The 23679-nt window shown below is 31.1% G+C and overlaps 1 protein-coding gene and 1 long non-coding RNA gene across 5 annotated transcripts in view; one reads left to right on the top strand and one right to left on the bottom strand.

The window, feature by feature from the left end:
- The window catches only part of LOC117240027 (inositol-pentakisphosphate 2-kinase), a 77933-nt gene extending 55347 nt beyond the window's left edge, over window positions 1–22586 (top strand). For 2 of the 3 annotated variants that reach the window (XM_033505873.1, XM_033505874.1), the window contains exons 3-9: window positions 8529–8736; window positions 16972–17176; window positions 20023–20222; window positions 20601–21023; window positions 21105–21308; window positions 21593–21948; window positions 22118–22586. In XM_033505873.1, the coding sequence (XP_033361764.1) occupies window positions 8529–8736; window positions 16972–17176; window positions 20023–20222; window positions 20601–21023; window positions 21105–21308; window positions 21593–21948; window positions 22118–22310 (1789 nt within the window). In that variant the 3' untranslated portion in view covers window positions 22311–22586. Of the gene's footprint in view, window positions 1–4994; window positions 5257–8528; window positions 8737–16971; window positions 17177–20022; window positions 20223–20600; window positions 21024–21104; window positions 21309–21592; window positions 21949–22117 lie in introns of those variants that run through there. The other variant, XM_033505875.1, reaches the window with a different exon arrangement.
- LOC117240034 lies at window positions 3451–11295 on the bottom strand. 2 transcript variants are annotated; one of them, XR_004494624.1, is made up of 2 exons: window positions 10893–11295; window positions 3451–3980 (listed from the first exon to the last, which is right to left on the bottom strand). It is a non-coding gene; the product is annotated as an uncharacterized LOC117240034 (long non-coding RNA). The 2 variants fall into 2 exon arrangements; XR_004494623.1 differs by lacking the exon at window positions 3451–3980 and adding an exon at window positions 10125–10588.
- Window positions 22587–23679: the final 1093 nt, after the last annotated feature.

Below are 23679 nucleotides of genomic sequence, written 5' to 3'. Positions count from 1 at the left end.
AAAACGAAAGAAACTTTTGGGGCAACCTAATACAATATATAATTATTTGAGTGAAATAATTTCGTAAAACTGTTGTTGAATATTTTTATTTTTTTTACAAGTCAATATATAGACTGATTTTAATTATATATGTCTCGTTTTCTAGATCTTTTTGATATCTACGTATGCACCTTTCGTAACAATGATTGCTACCTGTTCACGACTTTCGAACACGTAGGTACATTTTATTTCAAGCGACCTTCCGAAACATCAAATGCAAGAAAATTGCTGTTTATAATGTTTCTCGATTGTGTATGTTTCGATGACTAATTAAGTTTACTTAGTCTCGTCTAGTAAACTCGTATCATCTTTGTACACGTTCGACGTACTACTACAAACACGCGATGTTTTTTCCATTTTCCAGATTCGATCGCACAACGAAGTGAATAATGAGATAACTGGTCTTGTAACTTGTAACGAGATTATCATCCGGCAATGCTAGCTAATTTTTTACTTCATAACCAGCGTAATTGCTATAGTATTTGAACGATCGCCCTAAACTTATCTTCTGAATTCTCTCGATGCTCTCCGTTAAAAATCTTTCAACTTATATATACTTATGCTATGGTGGGAAGTGTCAACGTAGGACCTATATAAATATATACAATATATTATACATGTTCTTTTACACTTTACATCAACTCGCATCGAAATAAAGATTTTTTCAATTTAATTCTTCAACAATTTTCGAATGATTTCAGGCTTTCTCTTACAGATTCTGATAATCATTAATAATTTGTGGTCAAAGAACGACTTTTCATATAAAACAGCAAAGTGCAAGTCATTCATATCTGTATAATCTATATGTTCCAAGTATCACTTTGTATATTTATTACTACAATCTTTTATTTTATTTTGTTTTATTTTATTTTATTCTATTTCATTTCATTTCATTTCATTTTATTTTATTTTATTTCATTTTATATCATTTTATTTTATCACTATATATACCGTTGCATTGTGTGCATTATGTGCATTATGTAATTGCAGACCATAACAAATGTTATTAATTCTTACTTTTCCCGTCAGAATCAAAACCAGCAATCGGGATGCTTTTTCTCGTGAATAAAAAAGATGTAGATTAAACATTTTGTTATATTTAACTTTCTTCATAGTAAAATTGTGAATTTGTAAAATTCATTTTTTTCCCGGTGTATGCGTTCATTATCGTTTATACTAACAGGAGGAAAAGATGTCGGCGAAAAAAGGTCGGGTAGAAAAGAAAAGCATTAAATTACTGAAAAAAATTATTCAGTGTTCTGTACGTAGAATTTTCATCAACCTTGAATAATATTTCAAATAATTTATTATTTAGAATATATCTCTCCGAAACTGTTTGAGCAATATTTCCATGATGTCCTATCGCTGTTTGCACTACAGGTTTTCATAAACGTGTAGAATAGAATAGTATAGTATAGTACATTATAGTACATTACAATATAATACTGTATAATATAGTATGGTATAATATCGTATGATAGAATGCTGTATTATAGTATAGAATGGTATGTGTACATATACTTACATGCGTTCACTAGAGATTTCGAAAGTCGACGCATATGGTACGCGGCCCTCTTTATTATTCAAATGACTTCATTTCTATGAATCATCGCTTCCCGTCTAGTCTTAGCGCATGGAAATATGTATTATAATACGTATACTTACGTGCATATGTATATAATATATGTCGGTGAGGTCTATCGTTGTTACGTTAGGAAAATGAAATAATCATCTAATATTCAATTCGTCAAGATTGATAAAAAGCGTCAAGACTCTTATGACATGAAACATGTTGAGGAATTATTAATGTCCATGCTCTATCTTCATTCATCGACCAGTTTAACTCTGTCGAATTGCATGAAACTTTGATAACGGCTTTTATCGAAATGTAAAATGGTTGAGATTTCTCCTTGAAACGTTAACCTTATAGAACAGTTATGTCGTGAACTTATGACGTTTAATCGGTACAAATAATTTCTGCTCGTTAGTTCGAATAAAAGACAATTATCTGATTGATTGTGGTAAAATGCGACAAATTTGTTAGTGGAAGATTATAATGTTGGTATACGCACGTATATATACAGAGTAAGTCAATAAGAAGTCTACTATCTTAGATGAATTATGTTGCGTTCATCAAGAGATTCATCGAGCGGATGCAATTTTATTTTCTAATATCTTATATCTTCTGAGATATCAAGGTTATCTTGAATTTTTTAAATGGTACCGTATATTTTTTATAACGTTGGTCGATCCAGCTGGACATTCTCTACAAAAAAGCATTAATTTATGTATACCGAAAAACCATTAGTTTAACAAATATTTTAACTTTAATGTCAAATTTAATGTACAATATAAGTACATACATATAATATGAAAAACAATAAGGAAAGTTTGTAAGGAATAATACGTTAATAATAAGGAAACATACGTTAAGTTTGGCAAATTGAAGCTAAAATATCTAAAACCAAACTAATGATTTATCGGTATAAATAGGTTAATATCTTTAGTAATGAGAATGTCTAGCTGGGTCGACTGCTGTTATAAAGTATTTTTACGGTATCATTTAAAAATCTGTAGGTTACTTTAACATCTCAGAAAATGTAAAATAAAAAAAGATCCACCCGATTAGTTCCTTAAAATGTAACATAATTTATTTGAAACTTTTTTCGATAAAACCAGTAGGTAACGAGTGATCTTAGATAAAACCTCTTATTGACCCTATGTTATAAAATCATAAACAACGTATGTACAACGCTTGCGTATTATTTGTTGGTATATAATTATGGTTATTATATTACGCTTGTAAGATATTACACGTGATAACGTTTGCAAAGCTTTACATATGAAATTTTCATTTCCATTTCCCTATTTTTTTGTTTGATTACAATATTGTTTATTATACACGTATATGTTTTATATCGTTCTCATACTATGTTTACGAAATGATTAATGAATGTAATTTAAATAATATGAGTTAATATATTACAATGCGTAACTACACATACTCTATATTTAGCATGTAAATATGTAGTAGAAGCACATCTCTTCAAAGGGGATTAAAAAACGAAGAAGCTCATATTTTTCGAAATATAAAATATGGTAGTATTTAAGAAATAAGCTTTCGCAGACTAAATGTACAGAAGCTTAATTTATTCATTAAAACCTGAAACATCCCTATACGCTTAAGCTTTCTCACGCGCAAATTAATTTATTATAATGTTTTTTTTTTTAACATGATGTAGCTATAATTTAATTTAAGCAATCGGCAAGTTAAATCAAACTTGTCAATTTTCATACACATTCCTCCTTTAAAAATTAGAAATTATCGAATAGAAAAAGAAAAATAACGAATAAATAATGAAAAACACCGTTAAAGTCGTTTATATACTGTATTAATAATAATAAAGTATATCATATTACGCTTCTATAGTTGTTATTATATTTGACATTATTATATTAACAACCTACAACAACACAAAGAGTGCTATTCGACGTGTGATCATTTAGAAATAACATATTTACTATCGTCTCCAATATCTTCTAACAAACTCTGTCTAGCTCTATGCATATTTCCGTTTCTTCCGTGTTATTTCGAACAAAATATAAAAAAACTAAACGAGAAATTGCTTAGCAAAGTGTAGTGGTAGCTTCAGTATGAGAAATATCTAGTTCTGTAAACGGAAGTTACGCATTACGCAAGAGGTAAGGTAACGCAAGAATATACTAGCGGAGAGACACGAATCTTTTGCTCAAATACATTTCGTAAATATAACGAGAGAAAGCAGGCCGGCTTTGCCTGCTTGAATCATTCATCGGCACGGATGTAAGCGCGGACGTTACTGGAAACTTGAGTGTTGCCTGTTGCTTGTTACCTGTTTCCTGTTATCTGTCGCCTGTCACCAGTCGCCTGTCGCTTGTCGCCTGTCGCCTGTCTTCGATGTCTGCAAAAAAGTACATTATTTTATAATTGCACCTGCGAAATATGCGCAAAGGATATGATATAGACCATAATTTTATGCCCATAAAATTTAAAATTCATATTAGGAATTTTCTGATTTTTCTTTTCTCCCTTGTCCATAGATAAATCGTAGATGGATGTGCAAATTTTTGTGTGATGCAATAATCAATATTAAAGAGACGACTCTGGGCTATGACGTTTGTCTCTTCTGTTACTTATAATAAAAAGATAGAAATATAGGTAGGTTTTCATTTGTACCATTATATTCACTTATACATACTTTACACGAGTGAAGTGAGAACAAAATAGCAGTACATAAAAAGTGAAAATATTTTGAAGAAACGTTTAATTTTTATTTTTTGTTGCTATCGAGTGAAAAAGGTATTGTTATAAAGGTGGTAAAAATGATAAAGAGACGTGTATCTATATCTGTACAATAGGCGAGTAAAATTTGAAGTTTGTTAACCGGTTTTTGAAATATCACAGCAACCAATTATCAATGTATAGATAATTTTTAAAAGGAAACATTATATATCTGTTACATAAGATTTCTGTAATTTTGTTGTTATTTATGAGTTTAATCACTTTTTATATGTATACAATTATATGTACATAGTAATTATTCCCTTGTGTTATCTACTTACTAATATTTAAATACATCATTCTTTGAAGTTGAATGCTTGCTTGATGATTGCTTCCTGGGATCGCAAAATAATCGCAAAGTATACATATTTTCTGTGATTCTTTGTTTTCAAAACTTACGGTAAAAGCGGATAAAATTCTTGAAAAATAAAGACGGGAGTTGGGTAAAATAACGGTAGTTCACAGTACTTGTATCAAGTTACTAGTCTTCTTTTCTAGTTTCATGATTATTAACATTAATTCAGATAATGTGCTTTAACAGACATGATTTTGTTATATCTAACATTAAACGATAGATATATCGGATAACAACTTCAATTTATATAATGTTCCCTGAAGCGTGGATTAAAATATCAAATAGTTGGCGCAAGCCATTATGCCAGCAATCCTCGGAGAAAGATCCTTAATCTGTGGAGCAAGCGACGTTCTAGTTTTATTTAGCGTGGTTTTAAAAGCGTTATTATTGCCTATTCGGTTCTATCGTTAAATTTTCTCTCAGCAGGAGACGGACACGAATGTGGATTGCCACGTACTGGTCGTGTTCCCGTCCGCAGACTACAGTCGGTCCGCACTCTCCTCGGGCCGACGTGACGCGATACAACGTGCTATTATTTGCTGTAAGTACTATCGTTTCTGCGTCACCGTTTCGCGCACGTTGCTCGCGATCCCGATGTATACCTACATATACATATACATATGCACGATGTAAGGGTCATCTCGTAAATTATGATACGAAGCGGTGATCGGTGTCTTCTTGAATTTAAATCACATTTGAGATTTGAGTCGAACAAATCAGGTGGGAAAGAGATGTTACTTCTTTTCTTCATGAGTATCTGCTTTCCGTAACGTCAATACGAGTCACGTAAGATTAGAACTGAAAATATTATCGTTATCTTTTACGATATGAGAAAATCCATCTAAATAAGAAAAGTTAAAATTTCATGTCAAAGTATACAATTTTACGAAAATGAAAAATTGATCGATAATTTATACTTTACCTAATATCAATGTATGTACTTAATATCCCTCAACGCGAATAATCGTGCAGTTATCATGTTAAACGCAAATAATACAGAATACAGAATAAACACAAAAAATGCGTTTGTGCATAAGAATAGAAGATAAAAATAGTAGTCGGAAAGTTTAGCGCTTAACGTGTTAACCGCTATATGTTATATGTTACAGAGAGCTTGACTATATCGATCAGTTGTAAGCAATGTCGTCGTCAGCAATTTATTAAGATTTAATTAACGCGAAGAGAATCTTTATAGTCTATGTATATATATACACACGCTTCCTGTTACATATCGAGTAACAATAAGTCAACTTGTATGCTGTGGGTGGTCAAGATGAGCAAAAGTGGGGTGCCACCAAGGGTTTAGATCCAACGATCATGTCACCGTCCGAACAGTTAGCATTAAACGAATAAAAATAAGAAGGCTTTCGTACAAACGTTCGACAATGTCGACAATGACAGTATTAAAGTGAATATTGCGTTATATGTTATATCATATGCGAGTGCACAATATGTAAATATATACATACATACATACATACATACATACATACTTGATTGTGACATGGTGTTAATTCAAAGACAAAGACAAAGGTCAATGGCAGTTTGATCTGCTGAATAAGAATGTGAAATTGTAAATCGATGACTCGATCAATATTAACAGCTGATACATTAGGGTTAGATAGGTAGGAACGCGACCATATGTGTAATTAGTACGCGCTGACAAACTAAATTGGTAGACCGATCATATCCGTTTCAAGAAAATTGCGATTAATCAACTATAATCGATCACCTGAATGTTTATCGGTCGATTTCACTATTTCCATGTTACGTTACTAACTTTTTACTCGTATATATGTGTATCTATTTCAATATAGTAATGAATGTTTAAAGTAGAGAAATGTCACGGCTGCGAAAATCTTGACCGAATTACCATCGTTGCTCGAAACTCGTCTGTTACGTCACCAGAAATCCACTACCTTGGTAATCTCGAACCAAATACACATATACATATAATACATACGTATATAATATGTAAATCCTTTGTAACGATTACCAATTTAACGATTACGTAAAAGTATCGGTGCTGTTCGGTTCTGTGTTCCTTTATAGCTTATAATAAGATAAAATACAGATGAAATTCAACGAGATTCAATTACTTCTCCGGTTGCTAGTTAAGTTTCTTTTGCTGATTAATACATACGACAAAATTACTTTTCAAAATATCTGATAACTTGAATATACATATATATGAATACATATATATACTTGAATATACATACTTATATGTCGGAGATGGAAAGGCAGCGGGATTTTCCGTCCGGAATGTTGGGAAAAACCCCAATACACTAGTCCAGACTTTTACTATAGCCGCCCTTAAGTAATAAAACTAAGAAATAGTCTTAACGGTCACGGGAGGGACATGTACCTGACAGAGGTATGAAATGATTATATGGCTCTCCTTAAAAACAAAGAGCAACCCGAGAAGCGGCGACAGAAGTATATAAGGGCAGCCTCTTTTGGATTAAGAGAGTTAGAGTTAGAGTGTTAGAGCCGTTGGACGAATTGCCGATCGAGTGATCCGAATCGAGTAGTACGTTGATACTTGTCCTCCCGTGGATCGTAGATTCGTTATCGAACCTGAATTCGTTGTCACCATCATCTCGACCATCCTATTACCATTACTCATAGCCTCTTGTATCGTCCACGTTCGTACTGATAAATATTGGCTATATTCGCGACGGTAAAGTAAGTAAAGGTTCATCGAACGCCCCAAAATGCCAACCTGTCTCCGACATATATATATATATTTCATAATATGTATGTACGTATGTATTTAGTTTATTTTCGAAATATGTATATATGTACATATTTTTAGTTGCGTTCCAAACGCACTTTCATATTTACATATGCGTTTAAGATAATCCGTAATAAAATGTAAAGTAATGTATACCTATTGCTTGTTTTTCATTTGGGACGTAAAGGATAATGAAAATACAATATAATAATAATTTTAATAATTTTCGCATAATGTGAAAATTTAATAGTATACCAAGTGAAAAATGGAAATGAATATGTTATATATGTAATTGTTTCATATCTAATAGAAGGATTGCAAATGATAGGCAAATTGTTTCTTGCTAAATGTTTCTCATTGAACTTACGATTAGATAAATTGAATTATAATTTTTAGTTTATTGTGTGTATGTGCGTGCGCGCGCGTGTGTGTGTATCTAGTTGCGAAAATCTCATAATTGCCAATTATCCACTGTTGAATAAATATGAGACGGTATTTGATAATTAACAATACTCTTTAAAAAAGATATTTACATACACATAATACGACTTTTTCACTGCGTTATATAGCAATGCCTTATCAAATTAATGCCCGCGTCAAGTTGCGCTATATATCTCGGAATATATCGAGACGAGAGACAGACAAACTATCAATATACAAAGTTATTGTGAAATCCATCTATATATACGGCATCGAACTTTGGAGAATAGTTGCCGATGGCTATGTTAATCAAATAAAATCAATGCAGCCGATAATACTTGGAACGATAATCTAAGAAATAGGACAGATCTTAAAACAGTTAAAGAAGAAATAGAACGACCCGCAAATTGCAAACAAATATAAAGCTCGACTAGAAAATCACCCAAATAACCTAGCTAGCAGTATCGTATACAGTAAATCTATACTACACAATAATTTAATACTGCTAGCAACAAATGATAAAACAGTTTACCGAATGTTTGTACAAGCAAATTGTAAATTTATCATGGAGTTAATAAAGAAGAAGTAAACAAAATTAACGCCAGTTGTGAAGGTAGCAAGTTTTGCTTATTTTGCTTTACTTATTATTTCCACAGGGATAAAGATAAGACAATGACAATCAACGAAGGAAATCCTGTGCCGACCGCAACCTTTTCTTCAGAATCGATGACCACTTCCACCGGAAGCTTGGATGATGATTCCACAACGACGTCACAACTTTCACCTTCTTCATCAACGTCCTTTATCGGAGATTGTGTTTACAGAGGCGAGGGAAATGCGAATATCGTAGTTGCACTTCCACAAGTAAGACGACAAACTTTCTTTCTTATAATCAGACAATTTGTTGATTCACTGTATTTTCACTTTTATCGCTACATGTCTTTTTTTCATGTGTTCTATCGTAAATGTGTTATCAGTTTTTCAGAGGCTTACGAGAAATTCGATGTATGTAATATTTTTACGAATCGCATACACAGTATCACAAAACCTATAGATTATGCATAATATGTACAGAACAACACAATGAATATAAAAAATTAATATATGTATGTAGGTATAGCTGTATTTATACTTATCGCTGTGTTGGTTGAAAAATTTTACATCGTGAACGTGAATGCTTTTCCGTATCTACACTTATCGTTTGCGAGAAAGAAATTAGCTAGTAAGAACTGAAATGCACTGTATGCTGTCTATTGTATACTTTATACAGTACTGCACACAGATTTAAGATCAGTGTTGCAGGGGTGAGATGACTGCTTCAAAGATCAAGTTGAAAGATGGAACAATTTGTTAACTCGCAAATTTCCTTGTATGTTAAACAGCCAATGATTAATCCAATTTGAGTTATTTCAATGCAATTATGTATTTCTATTAATTTAAATCATCAAGGCGAACCGTTCAAATTAGATATTCGAAGTTTCCTTTTTCGAAAAGCGTAGGCTGGTTTCAACGAGACAACTCTTTATTTGAGTGGAAGATAATAAGAACGAGGACGGCTAATAGTACCATCGGAGAAAACACAAGGTAGAAGAACCACGAAGACGAAATTCAGTGATAAGCCAAATTCATTTTATTTCATTTTCACTTCCTTGTTTCAACGGAAAAAGCAGTGTTCTTGTTATACAATTTATATTGAAAGAGAAGAGATTTCTTTGCTGGCTGACATAAACTTGTCTCAATTCGTCTCATGTGTATATGATCCTTTGCTATTTGCGTCAGAAATTAAGTTTGTGTGTATATATAATGGTTTATGGAAGTTATTTTAGCAGAACATATCCATCATCTAGTAAAATACGTTTAACGTGGTAACGAGTAACATGTTACGATGCGTTAGCATGTGACACTATTCATTATGACTATGCGATATCGTTACAGTTTACAGTTTTACAGTGTCACGACACACCGGTCTCTGTTTTTCTATTCTAAAATAGTTTGTGAATGTTTCTCGTAAGACGCGTAAATTTACATTACTGTCACATTATTATCGTCGCTTTATTACACTGTTGCAGTTACCTTCGAATCTGTTTATTTCAGGCAACAAATATGTGTATATAAATATACGTATGTATATGCCAATATATATAGTATACATGTACCTATAAAAATGTTTTAATAGATTGCAATATATCGCATCGAATATCTGGAGAATATCTGGAGATAATGTCCTGAGGTAAGGAGATTTTGTAATTCCCTTTACATATACATGTGTATTATTGAATACAAACTAATCTTTTAATTATTTTTCACTTTTCACTCTTCAACTTGTTTGATCGTGATCTCTTATTATGTCTTTCCAACTATTTTTACAAGTTGCATTCGTCGATATGTGTCGATATTATCTTGCATATATGTATATACATATATTTATTCGTACATTGTTCAAGCGATCAATTCAAGAGTTTCGAAACTGATTTCAATATTCTCTGGTATCGTTGAAAAAATTAGCTGTCGCAAAGAGTACATTGAACAAACGAACCATTTATATATTCTCCAACCACCTTTCCACGTCCTTTTATAATTTGCAGCATTCGTCTATCATCACATAAACATCCGTTTTCTTACTTGCAACGAATTACAAATCACTCGCTCACGTTCTCGCAATTACGCTTATTTCCACTTCCTGTCTGTCTTTGCAAGCTTACTTCTTGCTTGGTTCCTTGAAACCGATATAACTATTGTACATATCATAGTCGTAATTACAATCAGAAATCAATCGTCACTTGGCTTAACGCGTTTTCTTAAGATTTGGCAAATACGACTATGCTATATACTATTTACATACTTGCAGTCGTACATATATGGATTGAACGCAATCGTTAAACTTTAAACCAATTGAAAAGTAGCATAGAATTAAAAATTCAATACATGAATATAAATTAAAATAGGGATCGGTACTTATAATACACATTTATAGGATGTCGTTAAATATGATATGTATCAAAATTGCAAACATTACATACGTGTATATATTCGAATTCACTATACATATTTCTTCTATTAGGTCCATTAGACATTTGGATTGGTTATTAATTGATACGTATAACGTATTTTTCCATTTTAAGACGAGATAGAATATAGAATATACACTGATGAATAAAGATAAACTGCTTATATAAGCTAGCATTGTCAATACATACTTTCATTGTTTGATAAATAATCATTGAAATAAAAACGCACATCTGCCAACGTTTAATTGCCTTCCCGTTTTATGATAGGAAGAGTTTCCATGCATATGTATATATGTAGATATTCGGCACTCATCACTATTCATATCCATCATATGTACACTTATTCATGAAAGAAAGACCAAGTGACAGTCGGGGAACGAACGAACGACTGACAAGGACAAGTTACCATTCTCTTTGTGTCGATGCGCATATATACTGCGCATGCGTGAGTGAGAAAAAGAGAAGCATAACTCTAATCTGTAACTGAACAAAGATAAAAAAAGAAGAGTGATTAAAATTAAAACGATGGTCGTTGACCTCCGTAATCGTTGGAAAGGGTAATTGTTAGGTAGTGGGAAACTAAGCTGTAGAGTTTGAGTGGGGATTTCATCAATGATCGATGAGTTTTTCGTTTCAAAATTATGGAAGATACCGTGATTGTGATTGTGATTGTGATTGTGATTGTGGTTGTGATTGTGATTGTGATTGTGATTGTGATTGTGATTGTGATTGTGATTGTGATTGTGATTGTGATTGTGATTGTGATTGTGATTGTGATTGTGATTGTGATTGTGATTGTGATTGTGATTGTGATTGTGAGTACATAAATGACAAAACAATGTACATACATACATACATACATACACGAGTACATCATGCTATGAAAAACAGATTACATTCCTTCATCCTCAAATTCAATTATTAATCAATTATCAGTTTTCAAACTTGATTTATTATTAATATTATAATAACAAATAAGATATACATGCATGTTGTCCATTTTTATATCAGTGCATCATTTGTCTGTTCTATTGTAACTTTTGTTTTTGTTATAATTATATTTATATTAGAAAAGATGCTGCATTTTATTGAAAAATTACGGATATTATTAGTACTACGAATAGTACTGCTATATCGAACGATATTACGGTTGCGAGAGAATGAAAAGAAAGAATATTTTATGTTACAGGTAATAAGATGTAAAGTATGATGCCTAAATTAACTGTGTATGTATTGGATATATAGATTAGATACATACTTATATAGATATATGTAGGTATATGTATGTTTAATTTTTTCACTTGTTTAGAACCGAATAAACTCCTATAAATAATTTTTTTTATAGGAGAGAGTATCTTTTTCTATAACATGTTCCTTGATAAATACCGTGTTAAAACGGTATGTGTCATGAAAGTAAGCACGTACATATATATACAATATATAGATCCACAGTAATACACACTTTTGTTGGCACAAAGGTGGGTGACGCACGAGAAACTTACCTACAGCCACGTCAGCCAAAGGACAACCTTAGGTATATGTATATGAATATGAATATGAATATGTACATGTATATGTATATGTATATGTATATGTATATGTATATGTATATGTATATGTATATGTATATGTATATGTATATGTATATGTATATGTATATGTATATGTATATGTATATGTACATGTACATGTACATGTACATGTACATGTACATGTACATGTACATGTACATGTATATGTATATGTATATGTATATGTATATGTATATGTATATGTATATGTACATGTATATGTATGTACATACATACATATATCGATTGGACGTTTATGAAAGGCGACAAGCACCTGACAAGTTCACATGGATACCGCAAAATCAGATGTTCTAGATTTTATATTTGCTTGTATATTGGCATCGCTTACCTACATCGACTTCTTTTTAATCGATAATACGAAACCGGCTCACCGCTAAATTTTTGCTTATTGTTAGCTCGATTGCGATTAACCATTTGTTGTTTCTCAAAAATAGAAATACAAGTTTGTCAATGATAAGTTCATCGCCACTGAATTATATTGAATTTCATTGAATTACACTGAATTACACTCAATTACACTCAATTACACTCGATTAGAGCCAATTACACGTCGTCGCTGAACTGTTGCCAAGCGATCTAAAAGCCAAGTCCTGCCAGTAGCTTCAATGATTTTGAACAACTTGTGTTGAATTCAGAATCTTAAGCATGTCAATTTCCATTAAACGATATATTATCCATTGAGATGTGTGATGAAGATTCTGCATATACTTGTATTAATTCAAGAATTACTTGAAATGTCATATTTATCAATTACCTCAATTTGCATTCGCGTGTTTCTTCTATCGGTTCTTCATTCTCTTGATAGAAACACATTGATAACATTTTATAAACTTAAAAAATGTGCATATCTAACTATATACATACATATATGTACGATTTCTTTTTTCTAAAATCTTTTTCTCGAATTCATCACCGAGGTTATAGATAATTTTTTAAAATCTCGAAACTTAATTTCACTTGTTATATTATATTATGTTATATCATATCATATCATATCATATTATATTATATTATATTATATTATATTATATTATATTATATTATGTTATGTTATGTTATGCTATGCTATGCTATGCTATGCTATGCTATGCTATGCTATGCTATGCTATGCTATGCTATGCTATGCTATGCTATGCTATGCTATGCTATGCTATGCTATGCTATGCTATGTTATGCTATGCTATGTTATGCTATGTTATGTTATGTTATGTTACACACATTTACGAGCTCAGTCACATTGATATGCCCGTTTTATTCATGTATGGCTGTACTTCTAATTCTAACACTTTCAAAAGATCATTATGGAAACATTATTGACCAACCGATTATGATCGTTTTTTATTTTCTTTCAAGAAGATAATCTGGCAGGATGTGATCTCGTTAGTGATATTGGCTACTTTCTATATGAACGGCGATGTACATACAAACGTACGCACCAGTAATAATTAACACCATGTCATTTAAGCAATTCACTGATAGTAACTGAAGCCTGCTACGCAATGGAAATTGTGGTTTGCCACGATATGAAATGCTGTCGACCTAATTTCAATTCCCTGACAAAGTCAATGGACAAAGTAACGGGAAAAAGGCCTCGTTTTTCAGATTTTCTATGCTATCCAACAATAAGTATTTTCGTGATGAGTTTCATTTGTTGCATCGCATTGCACCGTTTCGAAACTTGCTCTGTCTTTCTAATTAGATTCTCGTGACTGCGATTTGATTTCTGGAATATGACACCACTGTATTGAGTTCAATAATGGTAATAACAATAAGAATAACACAAAGAATAACGATAACTAAAGTACTATAATAAAAAATAGAAAAATAATACAATAAGTGTTCAAAGCCGAAAGAAAATACTGATATTAACTAAAATACTAGAATACGATTGATTAGAATGTACTCGTTCTCATACGCTTGCACGTACGCGAGTCCAACTGGTTCCTTATTCCTTGCTCCTTCACGCTTGAAGACAACGCGACTTGATGGATGTGTAATGTAATGTGTATATGTATGGATACATATCTATGTATAGAGACGGACGGCCATTTAACTTTAACTGGCTATCATATCTTCAGATATTTGTTTAGTTTAGTTTAAGTTTAGGTTTAGGCTAGAAGCGCGAAACCGTCAATCCGATCCAACCGGTTTTCCATCTTCTGTGCCTCAATTGTTGACGTTACCGATGACCGACACCGATATTAATACTGATATGTGTACATACAGTGGCTCACGAAAGTATTCGAACGCTTACATATGCAAATTTGAATAGCCGAAATAATGTATATTAAAGTGATTTGCTTAGACAAGTAGATGTCGATAGAAAGATGGAAGTCTTAAGATTATGTCAGTAAAATTTGAAAAGGATTTGACAACGTAGGTAGAAGTTATCGATATATTTATTAGAAACACACATTATAAATGACTGACAAAAGTATTTGAACGCTACATATATTATTAAATTATTTAATATTAATATCTGATTGGACCACCTTTAGCAGCAATAATGTGTCTCAATCGACGTCCCATACTGTAAACCAATGATTTTGTAAAACTACACTCAACGGAGTTCCATATTTCTATAATTTTATCTTTCAATACTTGCTTTCAGGTTATCTGAAATTTATTTAATCTTTTTCCGATTTCAGCCCATAAATTTTCAATTGGATTTATGTCTGGACTTTGCGATGGAGTAATTAACATGTGTGGTGTGTTATGTACGATCCGTTCTTTCACAATTCTAGCAGTATGCTTAGGATCATTATAATGTTGGAAGCGGAAATCTTCCAATAATCCTAATTTACCGGCACTTTCTTTAAGGTTATTTTTTAAAATATTTAAATACTTATATTTATCAAGTAGATTCCATCAATAAATTTCAAATTTCCGGTGTCACTAGCAGCCATGGACCCCCACACCATGCCCAATCCACCTCCGTGTTTCACTATTTGATGTAAATGTCGAATTTCCAATTCCGTATTTGCTTTTCTTCACACATAATTTTCACCATCTGAGCCAAAAATGTTAAACTTTGACTCGTCCGATGAGATGACTTTGTCCCAAAAAGAATTATCTTTATTAATGTAGGTTTTTGCAAAAGTCAATCTTTTTTTATGATTTACCGCATTAATATATGGCTTTATTCGCGGTACTCTGCCATGAAAGTTATTGTCTCGTAAGATTCGCCGATATTATTCCGGGTGAACTTCTTTATGAAACATATCAGCTACCATACTTGCGAGTCGAGGAGCGGATGTAGTAGGATCTTTTTTCATTCGCGAATGGATAACTTTCTCCTATCTTTCAGTCAATTTCTTTGGTCGACCTGATCGAGTTTTGTTTGCAAGTGTTCCCCTCATTCTTTGACTTTTTTTATGATATATGTAGACTTCTGTTCACAATTCCGGCAATCTCGTTATATGATTTGCCGTCCTCGTGTAATCGGAATATTATTTCTCTTTCACACTTTTTTGTTTCAGACTTTTTGATATTCACTTTAAATACTATTGTGCACACTTTTACGTTACTGTTACTGAAACGATATCCTAACATCAAGTGAACGTACCAATATTTTCATTTAGCAATGATGTTTACATTCGGTGCAAAGGAAGATGAAAAACTATCAACTATGTTACAGCGTTAGAATACTTTTGTGAGACATCATGAATGTTTCTAATAAATGTATCATAACTTCTGTCTATATTATTGAATCGTTTTCAAATTTTACTGATGTAATCTTGACACTTTCCCGTCACTATAGATACCAAATTGTTTTAACAAATTAGTTTAGTACACCTCATTTTATTAATTGAATTTTGTAAGTGTAAGCGTTCGAATACTTTCGTGAGCCACTGTGTGTATTTCATATGCAATTGTCGAGGGCCCCAATAGTGAGTATAGTAAGAAATATATCAAATATCGAGGAGTAATTATGGCATAGTGTTTATAACTGCAATTATGTGGAATTTAATTTTAAATAAATAGCTTTTTTTGTCGAGAACGAGAGAGAAATTTGATGTTTCATTTTTGCTTCAGTTTCTTTTGTAGCGTAAGTGCATATAAACAAACAATAAACAGTTTACGATTCTAAATAATGTAATTTTGTCTTCAAATTTAATCGAAATTATTGAAATGCATATGTAATTAAAAAATGAAAGCATTCTAGTTTATTCTGGTTTAGTATTACCTGGTTGACATTGTTTTAATTTATGCGTATAATTTTATTCGTTTTTAAAACAAAATTCCTTTATCCAAAAGCTTATATCTATATATACACAAGTCAGTATATAAACAGATATCCTTTCACTGTATGTAAAATTAAACTAATTAAGGAAATTAAAAGGTTTACCTTTAGGTTTAGGTTTCATTTTGCCGCAAATTTAAAATCATTGTAATACATTATGTGCGTATATACATTGTATGTGTATCATTCGAATGTAATATATACAAGTATTATATACGTATTATATGTATAAATCTAATGTCTCTGTATGTTTTAGGAGCAGAAAGTAATTCGATTTCGGAAATCGCTGCCAGATGATGTTTCACCGGATGGCGGCAAACAACGAACCGAACGACAAGTGGAATTCGCGAGGTTTGTGGCTTTCTGTTTTTTGGGCCCGTACACGCAAGTCCCTGAGATTCTTCGTTACGATGCGAAAGACATTGCTAAACTTTCAGAAGCTATTCGACCCCTACGATCAGGTAATTATTTTCAAACTATGTACATAGCTAGCTTATAACAAATTTTATATGAAACACTATAGAATAGACTACAGTGACGTGATACATTGAAATTATTTATTTTAATCATTTTAGTATACTTTTAAATTAGATAGACTTTGATTTACAAATGTAAAAGCTATCATATATATACATACATATGTATTATGTATGGTGATACGAATAGGAGAACGGTTATCGTCTATAGTCTATCCTACATGTACGAATATACTTCTTTATTCTCTAAACTTGGTTTGTACTACTTTAAATGTAATAGTCAATAGAATATAGTCTTCATTCGAAATTAATCAAAAATCAAAGAATACGAAGTAATATGTATAGCTAATTTTTATAGTAAGAAATTTTTTTAAATATATTTTTTGGTATCTTGGTGGAATACAAATTGTAATATGTACAACCTTGCTTCAAAGATACCTATAATCATGTGTTATCTGAAGGCTTTTCGGGATTCAATGAAATTTAATTCGATAGTGTTCAGTGTTCCTCGGCTTTACTTGCGCCTGTTATGAATGCTGCTTTTCTGTACGGTTCACACACCATCGCGCCAGTAAGTACGTCAAGTACGTCACACGGTAGCTGGTAGCTGGTAGCTGGTAGCTGGTAGCTGGTAGCTGGTAGCTGATAGCTGGTAGCTGTGCTGTGTGCACTCGAAATTCGAAACTCGAAAGAACGACGACGCGACACCGCGTCGTGCGACGTCGCATCGTATCGCCAGACACTTTTGAGAAAACATTAAGGTTACTCCTTTGTATATTATTATGGAAGTATATACCTTCACGAAGAGGTGCACACGCTCCCCTGAGATGGGCATACACGTGCGATCAATCATTCTTACGAAAAGGGTACAGCCCCAGCGTAATATCCGTTTAGTTCTCCTTCGGGAAAGCTGATGCATGATCTACTGAGTCATCGAGCTTGACTCACCATCTTCTTCGCTACATCCCAAGTCAGGCTTCACTTCAAAATCATTTTCTCGCGCCTGGTCTATCCTCTTTCCCGAAGAATTATTACAGATGCCTTAGGAATTATTATAATTGCCGCAAGTTCAAAGATATCGTCGGATACTGATGAAACACGACATAGCTTCTGTCGCTTAAAAAAGTATTCAAATTTTATTATACCGAATCTAATAACAAATAAAATGAATTTAATAACAAGGTATGATCTTGCCTCTACAATTTATAAATTTTATTATTAATCTAATAATAATTATTATAATTTATTATAATACGAGTTTTATCGCTCGATGAGCACCATATTTTGAAACTTACATGATGCGCGTGAAACTTGCTTCTACGAGAACCCGACAAGCTGATAAGAAGAAATTAGAACGATATGAGAAACCGTTTGCGCAAAATGGAAACCTCTCGAATTACGAAGAAAACACGTTATACAGGAAATCTGAATAGCTTCCTCTTAATCACTTTTCGTACGTATGTATATTGTGTATCTATACTTCATCTGGAATAGGCTTTCCGATACTTTTCCCTTTTGCTTGCTACATGTTTGAAACGCCAACTATCGAGTTGCGACGTAATATGTATGATAATAAACAGTGAGTCCTGTAAATTGCTTCACAATAATCGTGCCAAAATCGGTAATTTCATAGTTGAATATGACATAATTAATAACTATATTCGTTTGCAAATGTACATTACCGTTTCGAAGGTTAAAATACCTATTGCTATATAGTATAGAGTTACTACGCTATAACTTTCACTTCGTTTATTCTTATTATGTTATAGATCATAATTGTCAGAATATCTATCATATAAGATATTCGCGATGTAATGCACAGTACACTTTACTATATAATACACAGTACACATCATTAATTTTCACGAAATCTTAAAAAAGTTGTTATTTTAGTGTTGGTAATGTTTTGTAATTATACAATGAGTACAAAATGTTACCATTGTAGCAATTATTTGTTTGAAGATAATTGCATAATTTTAACTATGAGTATTTCATCTTGGAAGGTATAATCGTTTATGAGAACTTTGTACTCGATATAGATAATTATAAAATAACTTTAAGATAACATATTATTAATTTAACAAACATTTTTGGCAAATTAAACCTGCGAAAACATTTTAAATGTTTTAAGTCTTTGAAACGAACTATCATGTACTTACATATGTACTAATATGTAGGTATATTAATTATTAAATAATAATTTTTTCGTATTTTAATCAAAGTGAAGAAATGTTTCAAAGAACGACCCATGGATTTACATAATACGTGTTACTTACAATTACATTAATAGAATAAGATGAAAATTAATCCTCTAATATCTAATTATAATAAAATTATAATATTTCTAACTTTTATCCTTTAAGGATCTAATTAATTTAATGCCAAACACGCCATGACAGGGGAGAGTTATATTAGTTATACTACTGCGCATTATATCTATGACAGATATTATACATACAGACTATACTATACATTATACACTATACGCTATACATTACGATACTGATAGATAACACAATTAAGTTTGCGTCGCCTCGCATCGTATGTATTCAAAATTCAAATGTCCCACATGATATGTGGTCAACTTTAGAAGACGAATATTAGTTACTGGCCAATAAATTATATCTCGTTAATCTGAACAAATTTTTATTCAAATTTTAGTTATTGTCATCAACGATGATCACGCGATTTGTCTATTTTAGATACATAGGTACATATTCCACTAATAACATGGAAACTATACTAATAAACATATGTACTTATAAATGACTGTTGCTTTCGATATATCTTTCTATCCACTAATCACATTCTAAAATCGTCCTTTCTTTCAGATAAACGACGTAATAAGGAAATCATGGACATATATGCCACAACATTTCCGGATTACACGTTTCTTCCAATAAAATTCAATACTAATCTCTTTCCAACTAACAGAACATTTTGTGTTGAAATTAAACCAAAACAGGGCTATCTGCAAGATATTGACCGCAAATTTCAAAAATGTCCTTACTGTCTGACACAATATTATAAGGTAATATAATGATTTCATGTTTACAATAACGGCACGCCCTATACATATATATACATACATAAATACTTATTCTAGCTATATCATGCAAACATAATGTATAAATATGTACATATATCTCTCATACCGCTCATCTACTACAACGATGATATAACTTAAAAGCAAAAATTTTAGAGAAAATATATCTAAATGTTTTATATAAATAAGAACAACTTCCTATACCGATAAATCAACTTTTAAATCAAACAGCAAATTTTAAAAAATTTTTTGTTGCAATAAATGAACAATATATGACATGTTATTATTTTTCTCTTTATCTTTCTCTGAAGATGAAATTAAATGAAATGAATATTTTTAATTAATGCTTTTTTATCATTTCAGTTAAGGAACAAGATGATTACATGCCGTAGCACTTATTGTCCGTTTGATCTCTTCTCGGGAGTGGAAACTCGTATGAAATCGGCACTAAAAGCACTACTAACATCACCACAGAATAATCTCAAGATTTTTAAGGATGGCGTTATAGTTTATGACCAAGAATCAACTTGCAGTGATCTTGAATGTGTCTTGACGGAATGGTTTCACAATTCTATTAATTTTACAAATATAGAATACATTGATCACTTTTGTAATTTAATTTGCACCGCTCTTTTACGTCCGTTTATTTTCGAAGAATTTAAGTCTAATATATTTCCTGCTCATGAATTGCGCACATCTGTTATCGAACAAGATTCGAAGACGTCCTCATACATTAATCCGGATCTGATAGCAAAAGCTAAGAAATATTTGTATTTTACTGGAGAGGTAGATATTAACTTTAAATCCTTGTGACATTTGCTTAGTTTAGTCAAGTTTAAATATAACATAAATTTATCTCTTTTACAGACGTGCAACTTAAAGGGAGAAATATTGCCAAATAATTCGGTACTAGAACGAATACTTCATATGCAGCGGCTACCTTTTATTAGCTCAGAATACGTTTATAATACGTATTCAAAGTTTCGTTCATGGCTAACTGATGATATTATATATTCTAATTTAATAAACATGTTCAAACTTGATGATCGAATATCTTGTCCCAAACAAAAAGTAAGTAAATATTTACTTATTTTATATTACGTATTATACATATATTTAATCCACGTACAATGTAAGTGATCAAATAATTCAAATCCTATTTCTAACATGTATATCAATACTTCTACATTGGAATAATAAGTTACGAAACAACATATTTCATTTACAACATTTATCATAACATATGTAACTATATATACGTACATATATCTGTTTTATAGAAATGAGTTTTTATAGTAGTAAAGATATCTTTTAGTAATATAGTAGAGATATCTTAACAATTCTCTTATTTTCAGAAAACTATTATAGGTATTCCTGAAACATTAAGAGACACTTATATACAAACATATGCCAAAGATACTTCGATCTCAAAAAAATCCAAGTTTGACCACGACGATTATTGTGGCAACAAACGTATTAATAAACCTAGTGAAAATATCCTTATATCGAAACCAATCTTAATTCCAATTGAAAAACATAATTTATGGTACAATAAATGTAGCGTATTAAGTAACGGAGATAAAGTACACTGTAACGAAAAAGAAACATATTGTTATGTAAATACTGAAAGTATACTATGCCTGCAGAATTATCTCTTATTTTCATGTGCTAGAGATTGTTCGATATTGATGTCATTTCGAGAAATAAATCCGTAAGTTTCGAAAATATTTTATTCTGTGAATAATGAATATTGAATAATATTTTATAACAAAAATATTTTAATAAAATGTTAAAGAAACTATTATTTAAGCTTTGAACACTAATCGAATTTCTGGAAATTTGGATACTAATATACTTTTTTCTCTAATATATATATGTAGGAATACAGTATCGCCTATTCTCGATAAAAATATAATACAACTTCCGGATGGACTCAGCTTTGTTTGTGACATCAGGATTTCTGACATAGATCCGAAAAGTCTACATTGCATTGAAAAACATCGGCAACGGGACATCGACGTTTTAAATTCAGTAATATCCTTTCTAGAAGAAGAATTTATAATTAAACATTAAAAGTCGTTTGAAAAATGATTACCATAATAGTAATCTTCAACTATAAGTAAGACCTTACTGTGTAACGTTCCTGTATCTCCTTTTAAAAATATAGATGTTATACATATATGTATGTTTTACATATCTCTATGGTATATGTAATATTTATAAATATAGAGAACATATGTATAACAGATATGTTTTTGTAGAACATGTATAATATAGAAATTATAATATTATTATGTTACAGTTATATTGTAAAGTATTCACAATTAATAATGTAAATTTACAATTGTTCATTAAAATATATACTTTATACATTCATATATTCATCTAACACGATCAGCAGGTTCATTCCTCGGTCGACATGATATTTTAGCTTGTTCTGATAATTTAACAGTGTTTCAAACAAAAACTCATCAGTATCAGATGAAGAATTTGCGGATGTAAAAGAGCTTCCAAGAAGTTTCATTTTTCCATTAACACACACACAGAGGGGGGGGGGGTATCCTTATATTTCTATTAAATAACACCATATACCTTTCCTGTCATATTCTTAAACACATTATGTTAAAAAACGAAATCAGTGATGCAATAACATGTATCATTTTAATTATCTGATCCTAATAACTTAATTTGTTCCTAAATTAGTACCTACACCTTGATCGTAAATACATATCGATATTCCTAAACAAATGAATGAATTGGCGATGAAGTTGTAAATTACATTTTATACAAACAAATAAATTATATTATTATATGTAATTAAAAATCAACTTATACTACAAATAAGAAACAGATTATATTGTTATAGTATCAGCTAGTTAAAATGATATATGTTCACATATTTAACAATGTTATTAAAGTCGTCTTTTTTGGTAACTGAAAAACATGGTCAAAAAATACATATATGGTATCATTTGAAAAATAAAGAACGATTCTTGCTTTTTATGAAAAAATTACACTTTTAAAGTTTGATACCACTGAACTTTTGTTTGAAACATTAATTTGTTCGATTGCCGGAATCAGCACAAAAATCGTAATTCATATACCACTCCATATAAAAAAATAATTACACTATTATTTCATCAATATAATGATCACTAGATAATCTCGGTAGTATTTCTGTTTCAAATTTTAAATATTAATATTTGCATTCAGTCAAATCATTATTTTATTTAAAAATTTGGAGATATTTATATAGTATCTAATTATTATTAAATTAAGATTTGTATTTCTTATGATAATAATATCGAGTTTAATTAAAAGTAATCTAATGATAAATTATTGTTCATGGATAACCATTAGATTATTAAATTTAATTACCATTTTGTGCAAGACCACATAAAACATACTCTAGGAAGTAAGTAGAAATGATATGTAAAATATA

Source organism: Bombus vosnesenskii, unplaced genomic scaffold (assembly GCF_011952255.1).
Source record: "Bombus vosnesenskii isolate JDL3184/JDL3185 unplaced genomic scaffold, Bvos_JDL3184-5_v1.1 scf7180000014535, whole genome shotgun sequence".
Lineage (NCBI taxonomy): Eukaryota > Metazoa > Arthropoda > Insecta > Hymenoptera > Apidae > Bombus > Bombus vosnesenskii.
This window is presented reverse-complemented; position numbering and strand designations above follow the sequence as displayed.